This window comes from Myotis davidii, unplaced genomic scaffold (genome assembly GCF_000327345.1).
Source record: "Myotis davidii unplaced genomic scaffold, ASM32734v1 scaffold453, whole genome shotgun sequence".
NCBI lineage: Eukaryota > Metazoa > Chordata > Mammalia > Chiroptera > Vespertilionidae > Myotis > Myotis davidii.
The window spans coordinates 1,850,144-1,868,385 of NW_006285234.1; the positions used below are offsets into that span (position 1 = coordinate 1,850,144).

Consider the following 18,242-nt stretch of genomic DNA (forward strand, 5'->3'; position numbering starts at 1 on the left):
GAAGCTCCACCAGTCCCTGCTGCCCACCCTTGGCTCCCCCTAAGTGGGAGACTAGTGCTTTCAAGTACAGGCCTCAACAGTTGCCGCAAAGATGAAGGCACGATTAGAGAGAAACTACCTACCTCATTTTAAATTACGTTTGGACTTGATAAAAATTGTGCAAATGATGGGGGAAGGTAGATAAAATTATTTACACAACTTTTGGAAGATTAGGCGTGAATACACAGAAATTTACCTTTTGGAAATTCTGTCTGTTTTTTGGCCAGTGTTTTCCGCATGGTTACACTAATCTAGATGCTGTACTAAATGAGCACTTGCTCAGAATATGTCCGGTAGCCTCTGCCTGCTGTCTGGGTAGGAGCGTTCAGGCCCACACCAGCTCTACTGGAAGTGACAGAACAGAGGTGAAGAGGGAACACAGAGAGAAGCCCCAAGTAGGACAGGTGTGTAAGCAACCCATCATGTTGGGAGTAAGATGTGAGGCAGCAGAGGAGAGCTGTGAGCTGCTGGTTTGGATTTGGGGTGGGATAGCTCAACTGAGTGTTATCAGCCAACTCTGTACTGAAGCCCACAGCAGGAGGGGATTTGCTAAGCACGAACCAAAATGCTAAGCATGGACCAAAATGCCAACCAGGGATTTTTTTTGGTGGGTGCCAAGTTTGTGTTGTAGGACCATGACCTGTTCTTTTCAGCATGTGCAATCTGTGTGCAGTGCACATCTGATTACTGGTACATCCCTTACCTGTGCTTGAGCAAGACCTGTTAAGTCATCGTGGAGAATTAGTGGTGGCTCTAGCTTGCCTAAAACCTGGTCTCGCAGGCATTTGCAGCATCTTTTTTACATCCTTGACCCCTTAGGAGTCTTGAGTAAATATAAGGTGATGTGAGATTTGTATCCTCAGTGAAAATTGTGGTTTCAAGTCACGAATAGCCAGCCTCAGGGCAGTTCCAGAAGTGATCCGCAGTAATCACAAATCCTTGCTTTGTCTTCAGATCCCAGAAGACAAGTGTTGTAACAGCTGATGAATGAGTTCAGGTATTTGGCACCTTGACTGTGAAAAGATACTGGACATCTTTGTGCAACTAAGTACAACTAAAGGACTAGGTGGAATACAACCATTCATGTGTACAAGGCAAGAGTAACTGCCAAGACCTTTACTCCATTTGGCATCTTTGTGCAGAGTAGTCGGAGCAAATAATAGTAATGAACATTTCTTCAGGTCTGACCAAGACTGTTGGTACGCACGAAGTGACAGAGCAAAGATGAGATGAAACTGAGTTACAAGAGTAATAGGAGTCCAACCAAAAGGGGTCCTCTTCTTCTCTTAGAGTCTGATAAAGAATGGCCACTTTGCCTAGGACCAGGCGTGGAAGAGGGGTTTTCTGTGATGAGAACTACTCAAATCCCAGACCTTCCTTGTAGGTGTTCCTATGTTTTAGGACTAGCTCTGGTCTTGGGAAAGGAAAGGGACTCTACCAGCTTCCAGGTGGTTACCTTAATCTGACATTACAGATACTGCACAGAGACTAACACTCTGCCAATCCTGCTACATTCCTCCACTGGGCACTTGACTGTATAGTCTTCTCTCTGCTTCTGGCCAGCTCTGACCTACTCTGGGAGTCATATAACAGAAGAAATTTAATCCCCCCCCACCGAAGTCCTGGGACCAACCCTGAAATAACTAAAGACAAAGGCAGTAATTAAAGGACTACAGATTCCTCATGAGGCTGCACCACCACCTTCTCACAGCACGTATAACCCATCTTCTGAGGAGCCCTAAATCTGGGCAGCAAAATGGGAAGGGATGTTTCAGACTCTTCAATAGTAGGAATAAATGGGTATATGGTAGAAATCTAGATAAATGGTTCTTAATCTGACCCCAAAGAATTCACTGGATGGGTTTTATGGAGTCTGAAGTATATGCAGTATTGAGTTTAAATGCATTTTCCAGGGGGAGACTCCCAAAGGAGTGTGTTTTAAAAACGTCAGACTCACTGTTATGGATAGCTCTGGAATGTCACCCCTGTGTCACTGCAGTCCATGTGCCTTCATAGACCATATTCACTGCGACCAGTGCTTGGCTCCCAGGGCTCAGTAGACCAAAGCTGCCTCTGTGACCTTGTCGAGTTTTGAGACATCAGTGATGTAAAAATATTGAGCCCTTGGTGAACAGAATTTCTTTTACTGTTCCTAGATATAGAATGATAAACTGTGCCCTAGAACAAAAATTCACTTGGGAAAAGGAGATTTTTTGATCCAATGGCAGATTCTAGATATATTCATTATCCATAAACAATTGATTTTATTGGTTTTTTTGCGTGTCGTTCATTGGCTATATGCATAAAAACTAATCAATTGTTGATGTATTCTTTACTAATATTAACTGAACCTAATTGTGATATATTCATATTACTAAGATATCATTAATGACTATAAGAAGAAAACAGCATGTTTTGGTTGCTGATATTAGTAATCATACATAAGTGAAGACTCACCTATTATTCTATAAGCTAGTCATCACCTTATATTACTGTTCCATTTCAAAGTTGACATTGCTCCAACATGAGTAGTTGGGATGGCTCCATAGGCCAAGGGCCGGCCCTACCCAGTTGCCAGAGGTCTGTTCACATTCCCTTTTTTCCTGCTGGTAAACCAGAGGATGCTGGCTAATTAGAAAGAATGTAGATGCTAGCAAATACAAAGTTCTTACATTCAATTTTTCTAGTCCTAGGAAAGGAATAAAAATGGGATTCAGAAAGAGGTCTTCTCCCTTTGTTGTTCCCATCTCTTGTTTTTGTCAGTCCTTACCCAATGATATTTTTTCCTTTGGTTTTTTTAGAGTGGAAGTGGGGGAGGGAGAGGAAGGGAAAAGAGTGACACATCCATGTGAGAGGGACACATTGATTGGCTGCTTCCTGATGCACCCTGACCGGGGCTGGGGATTGAACCAGGTATGTGCCCTTGACCAGGAGTAGAACACTAGACCTTTCGGTGCCCAGAATAATACTCTATTCACTAAGCCACACAGACCAGGGCCCCATGTCATTTATTATTTAACTTGAGGGCCATTTCATTCAAAGTGCCTCGGTATTCAGAAAGTAAGGATTTCCTCCCAGCTGGTGTAGCTCAGTGGTTGAGCATCGACCTGTGAACCAGAAGGTCACAGTTCCCAGTCGGGGCACATGCCCTGGTTACCAGCTTGATCTCGTGTGGGACTTGCAGGAGGCAGCCAATCAGTGATTCTCATCATTGACGTTTCTCTCCCTCTCCCTTCCTCTTTGAAATAAATAAAAATATATTTTTTTTTAACAAAGGTAAGGATAACCAAGGCTAGGGAAGATTCATGAAGGAGTTTGCTTATGAGGGAAAAGGGATTTCAAGTGACAAGAAGAATGCCTTAGACCAGTGGTTGGCAAACTGCGGCTTGCGAGCCACATATGGCTCTTTGGCCCCTTGAGTGTGGCTCTTCCACAAAATACCGACTTCTGCGCATGGGCCACGAAGTTTCGATCGCACTGTATGTGGTTGCCCCAATTGCAATAGTATTTCCTGCATGTGGTATTTTGTGGAAGAGCCACACTCAAGGGGCCAAAGAGCCTCATGTGGCTCGCGAGCCGTGGTTTGCTGACCACTGCAGAGACTGGTCCTATGAAGACTATAGTAACTTCACCAGGATAAACACCGTATACAGGAAGGGTAATAAGGTAAGCAGCCTAGCCATGTGGGCAGAGAAAAGCCTCAATAGGTAGAAAATGGAGATTTGGTTGTTTGCAGGATTTGGATTTATTAGTAAATTATAGATTCTTAAAACACAGGAGGTGGTGAAATTGTGTTTTGCAGGGGGAGCGGTTGGGAAAATTGGTCTAGTAGAGGTGTACAGGATATACTGAAGCTGAAAAGGCTGGCCTCTGAGAAACCAGTTAGAAAATTATTGCATCAGTCCCATCACACAGCAAGTGACAGGATGTCACTGGTTGTACTGAGAATGCAGGGAAAAAAATGGACTGGAGGGATGTTACAGAGGATGAAGGGCAGGCTTACATGCCTATCTACTATCTTTATTCCAAAGATGATTTGTAACTCAATAATTAGATACACTATTCAAAATAATTCTGGGGAGAAACGCAAAGGGAAGAAAAGATCGGATCAGTGTTGAGTCTCCTACACAGCCTGTATGATGTCAGGCCTGTCATCTTTAAAGAGGGACTGGCCTCTCTCCACCAACACCTCCCAAGCTGTTGTAGATTTCAGAGACTTTCTTTAGGTTTCTCCTGGTCTGGGACATAGATAGCAGGTTCTTAGGAACCCCTGCAGTTTTACCTGACTTTGCTTTTCTGATTGAGAATAAATGTTCCTTATTCTGTTGACTCAGATTACAGCAACTTCTAAAAATGATACAATGGAGGTGAGGAGACTGAGGGGCTGATGGTAGATGGCTCCAGTGCCCTAATCCTAGATCTGGGACAGGGTTTCCCCAGAGTAGCTTCAAACACCTAGTGGGAAGTGTGAGGCCAGGTGGGGATCTGCTTGGAAGATGTTACACTCCTACTTTATGTCTCTTCCTCATGCCACTGTTGTTAGATGCTTCTTCCTTGGCTTAGAAATTGTTCTGGTTAGTATTCAGGAGAGCAAGTAGGTTCTCCAAAGTAGTTTTGAATACAGATAGTTCTAAAAGTAAAATGGGGCCCAGCATGCATGGCTCAGTGGTTGAACATCAACCTATGAACAAGGAGATAATGGTCTGATTCCTGGTCAGGGGACATGCCCGGGTTGGAGGCTCAATCCCCAGTGTGGGGCATGCAGGAGGCAGTTGATCAATGATTCTCTCTCATCACTGATGTATCTATCTCTCTCTCCCTCTCTGAAATCAATAAAAAAATTTTAAGTAAAATGGGGTATAGGAGTAGGTGGAGAAAAGAATATTAAGTGAAGCCTGACAGTGGTGGCTGGTATGTCAGCTGCTCCAATGAGATACTTACCGACTCTGCTTTATCAGTATCTAATAGGCAGAGGTGGTTGGGTAGTCTTATTGCCCAGGACTACAGCCATTTCCTTCTCCCAGAGGAAATGGGAAGAGGGGTTGTTTACATAGAGCTCTCTGGGAAGTACTAGTACACATTTTGTGAGTCTTTACAACTTTTCCGTTATATCATTTATATGCCTCCAGTCCAATTGAAGAAAAGCCAACTAGTCTGTTCTACTCCTGAAAGCAAATGTCTCCACACTTAAGACTTGAAAGGACATGAGTTAGGCCCTGGTCAGGTTGTGTGGCCATGACCAGGTGTATTGTTATCTGGTCTGCGTCCCTCTCAGACACCAACAACTTCTTCATTTGCATGGAAATCATCCTAATAAACCAATGCCATTTGAGTCCAAGTTTAACAAAACAGGTCCCAGTGTTTCAGTATTGCTTTGTTAATTTCTAAAGCAAGTAGGTCTATACTACGACCAGGAGGTAAATATTGTCCTATTTATCTGACTTCATATTCAACATCAGTGGAGGGGACAACTTTAGGAAAAGCTGCAGTGCCTCTAACCTACGGGTCATCCGTCCTTTCTGGTTAACTCCCCCACTCTGTTCAGGGGTCATTCAAGACTCACCTCAAACTTCCCACCCCATCCTCTCCCTCAGGTTTCAGCAAATCCTCTCCCTAATCCGAGGAAACAGCCAACACAGGAGACACCCTCAGCCTTCCGCCACCAGACTTATCGCCAAGCACACGTCTTCCTTCTCCTCCTGTTACAGCAGGAGGGGTCCTAATTGTCTAAATTTTCCTATCAGTGCACTAAACTCTCTCCTGTGGCTTTTAAGGACTTGTTCTAGCGGCTCTCCCTCTCCTATTTTAACCTTTCCCACTCCTAGCCCCCAATTTTTCCAGTTCTATTTTATTGCGGTAAAATATAAAATTTACCATCTTAATCATTTTTAAGAGTACAGTTCAGTGGTGTTAAATACATTCAGAATGTTCAACCATCACCACAGTCCATCTCCATGAACTCTTTTTTTAAAAATATATTTTATTAATTTTTTACAGAGAGGAAGGGAGAGGGATAGAGAGAAACATTGATGAGAGAGAAACATCGATCAGCTGCCTCCTGCACACCCCCTATTGGGGATGTGCCTGCAACCAAGGTACATGCCCTTGACCGAAATCGAACCTTGGACCCTTCAGTCCGCAGGCCGACAGTCTATCCACTGAGCCAAACCGGTTAGGGCCGAACTCTTTTTTAAAAAAATATATAAACATATTTATTGCTTTCAGAGAGGAAGGGAGGGAACTAGAGAGAGAAACATCAATGATGAGAGAATCATTGATCAGCTGCCTCCTGCACGCCCCCCACTGGGGATCGAGCCCACAACCTGGGCATGTGCCCTGACCGGGAATCGAACTGTGACCTCCTGGTTCATAGGTTGATGCTCAACCCCTGAGCCACGCCAGCGGCTCTATTCACTCTTCATCTTGTACAATGGAAAGCATACCCAATAGACCATTCCCATGACCTTTCCCTGGGAACTATCACTGTACTTCCTGTCTCTGGGATCGTGACTCTTCCACCGTCCACACTTGTTTTTCGGTGACTGGCTTATGAGCCTGCAACCGGGTATGAACTCCGACCGGGAATCGAACTGGCGGCCTTTTTGGTACAACGCCGAGGCCCAACTCACGAGCCGCACCGGCCAGAGGCCTCCGTTACTGTCTGAGGAACATTCCTCTCCCCTCTGTTGCCTGGTGATATCTGAGAGCCTACTATGTGCCCTGAACTCTTCTAGGTTCACTAACCAGCAGCTTGACCGAGACATACGATTTTTGCTCTTGTTTAAAGAGTTCGTATTCTAGTGGGGAGAGACGAAAGGAAACAGGCAGCAAACAGGTAAGATACCTTCTGACGGTGAGCGGATGTCTGCTGAAGGGTTACCAAGTGATAAAACGCCAGGAAGGAGATAGGCAACGGACGTGATACGAGTGTGATGGAGTGGACCGTTCTGCCGGTGCATTGGTAATCATGACATTAAAAACATTCAGCTGTATGACAAAAAGGTCGACGTTTACACTGTACGCCCGCTTTGTGTCGGACTATATAAAACACCTGCGCTGCGATGGGGACGGACCAGGGCTGGAATGGCCGAAGAGGACAGGGCCGCTGTGTTCTGGCGGGTGGGGCTGAGGGCGGGGAGGGAGGTCAGGGCTTTGGTTTCTTTGGTTTTTGCCGTCTTACCTGTCACCGCGTTCCTAACAGTGGAAACCGGCATCGTGTAGTATTCTCAGGGAACTTTAGAGTTCAGAGCTTTATAAACTTAGCGAGACGTGGCAGATTTGAAAATAAAACTTGGGTAACTTCAGCGTGAAGTTAGGCAAAGCGAGGCTAAGAGTTTCACTTCACAGACAGATATTGAGACACCGAGAGGCTAAGCCCGCGGAAACCCGCGGAGGCCTCGGCTTGGCGCCTGACGGGAGCGGGCGCGGCGCGGCGCAGAATGGTGACGTTTAGCACCGGAACTGACGTCACGTTTAAGCAGCACCACTTCCGGCCCGCGTGAGTTGCCTTCTCGCGCCAGCGGCGGGCTCGGGATCTGTGCGAGCGTGTGCATTTTTCGCGAGTCGGCCCCCCTCCCTCCGCACCATGGCCTCCGACTCGTGGGCCCTGGCCGTGGACCAGCAGGAAGCGGCTGTCAAGTCGGTCAGTGGCTGCAGCTCCAGGGGAGAAGGAAGTAGGAGGGCCCCAGCGGACCCTGCCCCAAATCCAGGGAGCCCACGGGGTGGGGGTGGGGGGGCAGGCCGATGGCCCGCGGGGGAACCCGTGCTGATTCGAGCCTTTTGTCTCCCTCTGGGCCAGTTTAAGGCTTTTATCCGGTGGCAGTCTGTTCCCGCTACGTATGCTGTCTTTTCTGTATCGCATCTCCCAGTGGGGATGTCAAGGAGAGGCAAGTTTAGGCTGGTTCTCTTTCTCATCAAGAGTAGAACGACAGTGTGCTTCTCTTATTTTAACATCGTTAACTTTGATTTTGAGAGTACCTATATTAAAGCCGGGGACAGTGAAGCAAGGGAGTGCTTAGAATAGAAGGAGCAACAGGAGAGCCGAGGCGGGACTGCGCGGTTTCACTGGGAAGTCAGAGAAGAGGGGGCCTTGGAGGCAGGTTCAGGGGTGAGCCTGGGTGGAGCCGCCGCTGCCCACTGCTCCCCTGGTTGCAAGTCTCTTGGGGATCGTTAGAGTCTAGGACAGTGGTTTTCAACCTCGGCTGCACATTAGAATCACCTGGGAATCTGTTCAAAATCCTGATTTCTGGGCCCCATCCTCCGGAAATTCTGTTTCTTTGTTATGGGGTGGGGCCACAACATTAGTAACAAAGAAACGGAATTTCCGGAGGATGAGGCCCAGAAATCAGGATTTTAAAAAGATTCCCACGTGATTCTAATGTGCAGCCAAGGTGGAACCACTGGTCTAGGAGATGCACTCCTGAGAGGGAAGATAGGCTCCCAGGAGGGAGAGTGCCTTATTTGAACTTTTTTTAGGTCCATGCTTAACATGGTTGGTAGTTTGTAGCTATGCAGAATAACAGATTTCGGTTTTTATATATTTTATTCAAAAAGTATGATATGGCCCGGACAATATAGCTCAGTGGTTGAGCATTGACCCATGAACCAGGAGATCAGTGGGAATCAAACACAGCCAGGGCGAATGCCAGGGTTTCAGGCTCAGTCCCCAGCGGGGGGCGTGCAGGAGGCAGCCCACCAGTGATTCTCATCATTGATGTTTCCCTCTCCCCTTCTCCTTTCCTCTCTGATACCAATTTTTTTAAAAAGTATGATACAGTATAGGGCTCTTGAGTTTACAATCTAGTGTTTAGCATCAGCTCTTTCTTAAAAGACAGTTACTGAGAATTTGTTTCACATCTTTTTAAACCTATTTTCCTAATCTAGATGAGATATGAATATACTTGATATCGGGTTCTAAACAATTTGCTTATCAGGAGGCTGATGTAACCTAATGTTTTAAAATACTGCTTCCTGATAGTTGGTAAAAACCCTCCCCTCTTTTTATTTTACCATATAGACTTGTGTACATTTGCTTAATACATAATTCATGGTATTAAGTTATTCTGTGGCTCTGCTCTCAAGTGTTTTCTTTTATTTCCATTCAGATCAGTAATTTGCAGATCAAGGAAGAGAGAGTCAAATCAGATACAAATGGTGAGTCACGAGTAATTGTAAGCTGGTACAAGTTACACGTTTGCTTCTCATAGCTTTGTACTCATAGCTGTAATGTGAAAAGGAGCTTTCATTTAGCATGTTTGGCAAATGTTCGCTCTGGATCTGACAGCCGGTAATGTCGGTTTCACACTGAAGGGGATATGTTATTTTTCCAGATTTGATCTAGCCTCTGTCACTGTTCACTTGGTAATGTTTCTTTAAAATTTTTAAAGGTTAATCTGGGTTCAAAACCCATAAAGTACCCAGTCGGCATGGCTCAGTGGTTGAGTCTTGACCTGTGATCCAGGAGCTCACGGTTCGATTCCCGATCACAGCACGTGCCCGGGGTGTGGGCTTCATCCCCAGTAGGGGATGTGCAGGGGATAGCCAATGATTCTCTCTCATCGTTGATGTATCTATCTCTTTCTCCCTCACCCCTCCTCTCTGCAATCAATAATAAAAACCCACAAACAACTCATAAAGTAGAAACAGGTGAAAGGCCTTTCCATCTGGTTACCATTTACCCAGTTCCCAATCTCCACCTATTATTAGTTTGCTAGGGCTGCCATAACAAAGTATCACAAACTGGGTGGTTTGAACAATAGAAATTTATTTTTTAAATATATATTTTTACTTATTTCAGAGAGGGAGGGAGAGAGAGAAAACCATCAATGATGGAAGAGAATCATTGATTGGCTGTCTCCTACATGCCCCCTACTGGGGATTAAGCCCACAATCTGGGCATGTACCCTTGACGGGAATCGAACCCAGGACCCTTCAGTCCGCACGCTGACACTCGGTCCACTGAGCCAAACTGGCTAGGGCTGAACAATAGAAATTTGTTGTCTCACAGTTCTGGAGGCCAGAAGTCCAAGATCAGGTTGTCGGCAGGATTGGTTCCTTCTGAGGGCTGTGAGGAAGGATCTGGCAGTCTTTGGTGTTCCTTGGCTTATAGAAGCATCACCCCAATCTGTCTTTGTCTTCACATGGCATTTTCCCTGTGTGCATATCTATGTTCAAATTTCCCCTTTTTAGAAGGACATTAATCGTCTTGGATTAGGGCCCACCCTAATGACCTCATCTTAGCCAATTGCATCTGCAATGACCCTATCTCAAAACAAGGTTACATTCTGAGGTATATTCTTAGGACTTCAACATATGAATTGGGGGTCGGTCCACAATCCACATTTCAACCCAGCAATTTTACTGTTTGATTTGTTTGTTCCCTTATATTTTGTTCTCTGCCTCTATTCCTGCCTTCTTTTGGGTTAAGTAAATATCTTAGATTCCCATTTAAATTTATGGGGTTTTTTAGCTGTACCTATTTGCATTATTTAATTCGTGATTTAAAGTTTTCTTCATCTAAGTCTTGCGTATTTTTGTTAACTTTATTTCTAGGTGCAACATTTTATCTTTTTAGTTGCTATTATAAGTCAGATTCTTTTCAATTATATCTCTCTATATAATTATGTAAACTCCTGATTTCTGTTTACTTAAGTTGATACTTAGCCCTAAAAGTTTACAGTCATACATTCTATAAAAAGTGATCATTTTACCTCTGTCTTTTAATTTTTCTTTCTCATGTTTAATTATGTTTGCTAATATAAAGCTATAGTTTATTTTAGGGTAAGTACGTCAGAGGTGACATTCTGCTGATCACTTTGAAGTCAGCCAAAATTTCCAGAAAATTGAAATTTTCTTATGCACTTAAAAATTTTATAGGAATAAAAATTTATTAAACACACAGAAGTGCCAACTATTTACATTTTGATCATGTAAAATAAATTTTAGTATTTATATTGTCCCACCTTTTGGGTGGGTTTGATATTTACCTTTCTGATTATGACAGCTGTTTTCTTGTGTAGGTGTTATCAAAACCAATGCCACTGCAGAGAAAACAGATGAAGAAGAGAAAGGTAACTACTCATTGAAACCCTGTAGCAAGAGACACAGTATGACCCAGGACTTGCCTTTCTGGAGCCAGAAGTATTCTTAGTTATAAGATGAAGAGGAAGAAGAGGACTCCACAAAGGAGATTGAGAAGACAGTCAGTGAAATAGGACCAAAAGAGAGTGCTGTCCCCGAAATCAGAAGAAGGAAGTTTTTCCAAAGTAGGGAGTCAAATATAGGTAACAAGTTGATTAAGAGAAGAACTAACAATTGCCTTTTGGATTGATTTAGCAGTATAGGCATCATTGGTGAGTTTGACAAGGGCTGAGGTTAAGTGGAGAGGTTAAATAAGAACCCTATTCCGTGTACATTCAACAGAAGAGGGGGAGAGGAAGTGGAGATTAACATAGATAGCCTTTTTAGGGAATGTTCTATAAAGGGGAGGGGAGTGTAATAAGGATGGAGTTTGCCAGATGAGTGTGAAGAAAATCAACTGGAGACCCTGGCCAGGTAGCTCAGTTGATTAGGGCGTCATCCTGATACGCCAAGGTTGCGGGTTCGATCCCTGGTCTGGGCACATACAAGAATCAACCAATGAGTGTTAAATAAGTGTAACAACAAATCGATAGTTCTATCTCTCCCTCGCTCTCTCTAAAATCAATAAAAAATTTTAAAAATTAGAAAAAGAAAATCTACTGGTTTCTTTCTGACAGAGGATAGAGCTGCCCAGTCCTTACTCAACAAGCTGATCAGAAGCAACCTGGTTGATAACACAAACCAAGTGGAAGTCCTGCAGCGGGATCCAAAGTCCCCCCTCTACTCAGTGAAGTCCTTCGAGGAGCTTCGGCTGTGAGTGTTTGTTTCTTTGAGCTGTTTCCTATCCGTCCCTCTTTTATAAAACAGCATCACACAGATTCTTGTGGGAATTTTACTTTTATTTTTAAAAACCCTGCTTGACCGGTGTGGCTCAGTGGTTGAGTATCGATCCATGCACCAAGAAGTTGCTGGTTCGATTCCTGGTCAGGGCACTTGCCCAGGTTGCAGGCTTGATCCCCAGTGGAGGCAGGCAATCAATATTGATGTTTCTTTCTCATTGCTGTTTCTATCTTTCCCTTTCCCTTCCTTTCTCAAATCTAAATAATCAATAAGATACATATTTTTTAAAATCCTAATATATTTATCTCTTTGACTAGTTAATAATTCACATGATTCAAAAGTCAAAAAGTATGAAAAAGGTGACAGTGACGGTCTCCCTCCTACCCTTGTCTCTTTGCTTCCCGGTCCTCCTCTTGATAGGGATTTTTAAATGCCACAGATTTATTCATCATAGCTGAAAGTCTTTTTTCTTTTATGCTCTTAGAACTTTCAATAAAATATTGGCTGACAGGTGATTTCTGGATGTCAGGAACATTTCTTATTAGGTAAGCTCTTTTGTTAGACTATAGGGTTTATGGTCTTAAGAACAGTTTACCTGCTTTTATCAAATGTGTCAAAAGAGCCTGTACAGGATTCCCAGGACCTACAGCGCAAAGCAGCCTTCAACATTTAAAAAGTCCAGAACCCAGAATTGAATCTCAGGGGAGCACATGGATGACACTGCGCTAAGAATGACTTCTAATGTGTCAGTGTTTTAAAGAGATAATTATGAAAGAACACACCAAGTTTTTTGTTTCTTCAGTAAGTTAGTAAAGAGGTGTGCATGGCTCATAGGTTTATGTACATGCCACTGTGCGGGGTGTTATGAGTGACAGAAGATAAACTAACATTCTTGCTGCCTGCCAGGACCCAAATCATAGACAGGAAATAGCTGGTAAATAAGAAAGTGGTGGAATAAATGGATTCTTTACCTTTTTTCAATAAAATCTGTAGTATGCCCACTGTGAGCAAACAGAGGCTACATTTCTGCCAACTATTAACATTAATCAAAGTGTGGCTGTTTTTTAATGATTTCAGGAAATTGTAATTTTCTGTATTTTCTCTCAAGGGCTTCATTCAACAAATCTGTCATTTCTGCTCTGTTCATAAACTGCGTTAGGGCAGCTAGATGTGCTCTACTGTTTCCTGAACTCATCGTTTGCTTTTCCAAATATCAGTGGGGTTTTTTTTTTAAGTTTCTTTCACATAAAGGATTGGAGCTCTCAGTTCAACTAGTGATGAATTGTCCTCTGAAAAGGCAAGTTCTCTCTGATTTAGCTATTGGTCGCCAAAGGAAACAAAGAATGAAACCTAGGTCACCTAGTATACTTGGTCTGTTTTTGTATTTAAAAGATGTGAATTAATCTGCAAAATGAAAGAAAAAAAATTGAGTCACTGGAAGCTCTTAGATCACTTGAAAATCCTCATTCAGTAGTGACTCTTTCCTTGACAACCAAGTCAGAATCTGCTGGCGTTACAGCCTTTCTTCCAAACGGCAGACACCACAGGTTATGTTCTCAAAGTTCTTTGTGTCTGAGAACCAACACAGGCCAGAAGAATTTGCCTTTTAGAGAGTCTGTTGAACTCCAAGAAGGGCTCAGGGCAGAAGTCTTGACTTGGTTTGACTTTTTTTTTGAAATCATCTAGTATGATTTTTGTTAAACACCCTGTTTAGAGGTAGCAGAGAGCTTATTGTAAATGCAGTGTAAGAGCAACTTATATAAGAAGTTGGTGCTTTTCTGTTCTTGATTTTGTCTAGACATAAATAAATCTGAGCATTGTAAAGTTCAGGATGATAACTGAACCCTCTCGTACTGTATAGATCAGCTACTAGAAACTGGCTGAATCAATTTTCTTCTCAAATTTTCCAAGTATTTGCCCTTGACTTTTCCAGGCTGGCTTTGGAAGGACCATTGAACACAGAATGGCTGGTTCACTTTAATATCTGTGCTGAGAAATTCCAACTGAAATCCCGTTCTCCTAAGGGATTTCTATTTCTTAGCAGCATAGGAAGCAGGTTTACTTTTAAATATGGCTTTTATAATTTACTTTGCACCATGAATTAATAAATACCACTCTTGCAGTATCCAGGGGACACTGGTCACAGAAGGCCAATCATATTTGGGGATGTGCTGAAAGCATGAATTTCTATGAGAAAGGAAACTAATCTATATTTTATGACTTGCATAATAGTTACAGATTAAGATCTAGTAGGAAAAGATGGTTTCGTCTTGTTGTAGGTAGTGTTTTTTGTGTTTTTTTAAGGCATAGGAAAATATGTCTGACAAAGATAGGAAGCATCGTTCTTTGCTAGATATAGGGAAGGATAAAAATCTAGGCCTTTTAAACAGTCTCAACAACTCGAGATTCCTTTTCTCTCTCCCTGGCCTCCCAGGAAACCACAGCTTCTTCAGGGAGTCTATGCCATGGGCTTCAACCGACCATCCAAGATACAAGAGAATGCGTTACCCATGATGCTTGCTGAGCCGTAAGTATGCACCTCTTCAGAATTTGGTTTAATGTCCCCCACCAACAGCTGTTACTGTCTTGAGACCAAGATGGGACGTTTGGGGCAACATGTTTCTTCAGGGGAATAGCTTGAATTGGGTTTTTACAAATTATTTTGAAATATTTGAGACCTGCAAAAAGGTGTCAAGAGCAATACCAAGAACACCTGCCAAGAAATAAAGCATCATTTAGAAGTTGTTAGTTGTATACCCTTCTCCGCTCATATCCTCTCCCACCAAAGTAAGCATCATCCCGAAGTGGGTCATCATTTTCTCATTTCTTTATACTTTTATTAAGTATCTGTGTGCCCTAAGAATCTAGAGTAGTTTATATATTTTTAAACCTTAGGTAAGTGGTATACTTTTATGTAGCAACTTTAAAAAAAAAGTTTTTATTGATTTCAGAGAAAGGAAGGGAGGGGAAGAGAGAGAGAGTGCGAGAGAAACATAAGTGATAAGAGAGAATCATTGATCGGCTGCCTCCTGCATGCCTCTTACTGGGGACTGAACCCACAATCCAGGTATGTGCCCTGACTGGGAATCAAACTGTGATCTCCTGGTTCATATGTTGATGCTCAACCACTGAGCCACTCCATCAGGGCTTGTTTTTCTTTTTTAATGACAAAAATGCCACCTATTTCCATGGCAATGGGTTACACAAAGCGAAATGTGAATGGTCCCTCTAAAGCAGCGGTTCTCAACCTGTGGGTTGTGACCCCTTTGGCGGTTGAAGGACCCTTTCACAGGGGACGCCTAAGACCATACTACATATCAGATATTTACATTATGATTCATAACAGTAGCAACATTACAGTTATGAAGTAGCAACGAAAATAATTTTATGGTTGGGTCACAACATGAGGAACTGTATTTAAAGGGCCAGAAGGCTGAGAACCACTGCTCTAAATTATCTGTCTGACTTGGAATCTTACATTTTCTATAAAGATGGGAAAGGGAACACACAGAAGGAGCTGGGTGCTAGAGGCACATTATGACTCAGCTGAAAACATTCTCGGGGACTTGTCTCACTGGCACAGACCTTACTGTGCTATCTTAGTTTCCGCGGGACCCCTAAGGTACAGAACTAGGGCACTAGCTGTGCTAGAGTCTAGAGTAAGGACTTCTGGGTGTGGACCCATCTAAAACAATCATTTTCCATAATATTTAAGCAGTTAATTTTAACATTATAAAAACATTTGTCATGTACTCAATGCAGAAAATCTGGACTAAAGGAGGAAGTCCATATTCCTACTACCCAGAAAGAACATCTTGACACCTTTGTGTGTGTTTAACCAATATTATTTTCATCTCTCTTCTTCCTTCATCCAGCCCACAGAACCTGATTGCCCAGTCTCAGTCTGGTACTGGGAAAACAGCTGCCTTTGTCCTGGCCATGCTCAGCCGAGTGGAGCCAGCAGAGAGATACCCCCAGGTGAGGGCTGGGGAATCCTGGGTCCTCACTTGCCTGGGCACTGCCGTCTGGTGGGGGATTGACGAGGGTTCCCCTGGAGGGTTCTGAACATTCCTGTGCTTCAAACTGTGGCTCAGGCAGAGCAGGACGTGGGTAAAATTCATTTGAAAGCACCTTTAAACAGTAGCTTCCAAAAGCATCCCCCAGCCACGCTGAAAGGTTGGCCTGGTTGAAAGGATGTGGTTCCCTGCACTGTTCAGGTGCTAATAACATCAGCGTACTTGTTGCTTTAGAGCCTGTTGTCTGTGACTGAAAGGGTCTCCTAAAGTCATCCTTTATGATCCCCCTTTCAGTGCCTTTGCCTCTCCCCAACATACGAGTTGGCGCTTCAAACAGGAAAAGTGATTGAGCAGATGGGCAAATTTCATCCAGAACTAAAGCTTGCTTATGCTGTTCGAGGCAATAAATGTGAGTATAAAGAGGTGAGCCCTCAGCCGTGAGTAGGGTCGGGTGGTTGGGTGTCGCTTTGGCTATTATGAACAATGCTGCTGTGAACATGTGTATATTTTCATTTCTTGGGTACAGTCCTAGGAGTGGAATTGCTGGGTCACGTGGTAACCATGCAGGAAGCAGCCGATCAATAATACCCTCTCCCTTCCTCTCCGAAATAAATAAAAATACTTATTTTTAAAAGTAAGCACAGCTTTAGTAAGAGTAAACTGAGAGCATGTATAGTTCTCTTGGTCTTATCAAAATCAGAAATCCTCCAGCAGTTCTTTCTTCTGTGTATTCTGCAGAATGTAATGTAGAGAATATGGTTTAAAATGAGGTAGGGCAGGTAGAAAGTGGGTCATTAGAAAGTTAATGGAATATTTTAAAAACTACAAATCATTAAGAAAAGACAAAAGAGCCCTAGCTGGTTTGGCTCAGGGGATAGAGTATTAGCCTGTGGACTGAAGGGTCCTGGGTGTGATTCCGGTCAGGAACACACGCCAGGTTGTGGGCTCCATCCCCAACAGGGGGCGTGCAGGAGGCAGCCAGTCGGTTATGCTCATCATTGATGTTTCTATCGCTCTTCCCCTCTCCCTCTCTGAAATCAGTAATATAGAAAAGAGATACATAGTTTTAAAAAAAGACAAAAGAGGCCCAGTTGAACAGACACTTCACAAAAGAAGGAATTCAGATGGTCAGTAAACATGAAAATGAGTCTCATTAGTCATCACAAAAATGTAAATTAAACCCACTATACACATCTCAGGTGGGCAAAAATGAAGAAATCTGACAATTACCAGTATTGGTGAAGCCACAAAACTGGAATGCTCACACACTTCTGGCAGGAGTATACACTGGTACAATCACTTTAGAAAACAGTTTGATGTTACCTAGAAAAGTTAAAGAGAGACATCCCTTTGACCCAAAAGTTTATAATTGCCTAGAGCAGTGCTTCTCAAGTTTTGGGTCTCTTAACACTTTTTTTTTTTTTACATAGAAAAGTTAAAGAGAGACATCCCTTTGACCCAAAAGTTTATAATTGCCTACAGCAGTGGTTCTCAAGTTTTTTGGTCTCTTACACTCGTTTTTTTTTAATTTATAGATTTAGGGGGGAGAGAGAGAAACATCGATTTGTTATTCCACTTATTTATGCATTCATTGGTTTATTCTTGTATGTGCCCTGACGAGACTGAACCCACAACTTTGGCGTATCGGGATGACCAACTGAGCTACCCATCCAGGGCCAGTCTTTTACACTCTTAAACATTATTGAGGACCACAAAGTATTTTTTCCAATTTGGGAGAAAATCAGTGAATCATGGGTGAATGAATGGTATGAAAAGAACAAGATAATGCTAAAGAGAAAGAGTTGGATGGTGACCAAAGTATTTTTGCCAATTTAGGAGAAAATCAGTGAATCATGAGTGAATGAATGGTATGAAAAGAACAAGATAGAAGATAATGCTAAAGAGAAAGAGTTGGATGGTGTTGAATTATAGAAGGTAGGAAGGAACTAACACTTACTGAGGTTTCACTGTGTAGGATTTTATCCTGACCACATGCAGTCAGGTAGGTGTCATTATGCCCACTTTACAGTACAACCAAGACTTGGGAAACAGTCCAGTATCTTTTGAAATCTGTAATTAACTTGTTCTAAAAGCTCTGGAAGAATGGGGCAAGGCTTTGCTTTCCAAAGTTGGCTTTGCCATGGAAATAACCACAGAACACCTCTTGTCTCCACAGTGGAAAGGGGTCAGAAGATCAGTGAGCACATTGTCATTGGCACGCCTGGGACTGTCTTAGACTGGTGCGCCAAGCTCAAGTTCATTTCTCCC

General features: G+C 43.1%; 1 protein-coding gene and 1 long non-coding RNA gene across 2 annotated transcripts in view; one reads left to right on the top strand and one right to left on the bottom strand.

The window, feature by feature from the left end:
- Window positions 1-3,840: 3,840 nt before the first annotated feature.
- Window positions 3,841-7,473, bottom strand: LOC107181833. Its single transcript, XR_001512535.1, has 2 exons — window positions 6,884-7,473; window positions 3,841-3,909 (listed from the first exon to the last, which is right to left on the bottom strand). It is a non-coding gene; the product is annotated as an uncharacterized LOC107181833 (long non-coding RNA).
- A 52-nt stretch (window positions 7,474-7,525) lies between these two features.
- The window catches only part of LOC102771200 (ATP-dependent RNA helicase DDX19A), a 15,083-nt gene continuing 4,366 nt past the window's right edge, over window positions 7,526-18,242 (top strand). The window contains exons 1-8 of the mRNA XM_006755826.2: window positions 7,526-7,681; window positions 9,144-9,192; window positions 11,058-11,108; window positions 11,796-11,931; window positions 14,393-14,485; window positions 15,834-15,936; window positions 16,269-16,383; window positions 18,151-18,236. Of these exons, the coding sequence (XP_006755889.1) occupies window positions 7,625-7,681; window positions 9,144-9,192; window positions 11,058-11,108; window positions 11,796-11,931; window positions 14,393-14,485; window positions 15,834-15,936; window positions 16,269-16,383; window positions 18,151-18,236 (690 nt within the window). The 5' untranslated portion in view covers window positions 7,526-7,624. The remainder of the gene's footprint in view (window positions 7,682-9,143; window positions 9,193-11,057; window positions 11,109-11,795; window positions 11,932-14,392; window positions 14,486-15,833; window positions 15,937-16,268; window positions 16,384-18,150; window positions 18,237-18,242) is intronic.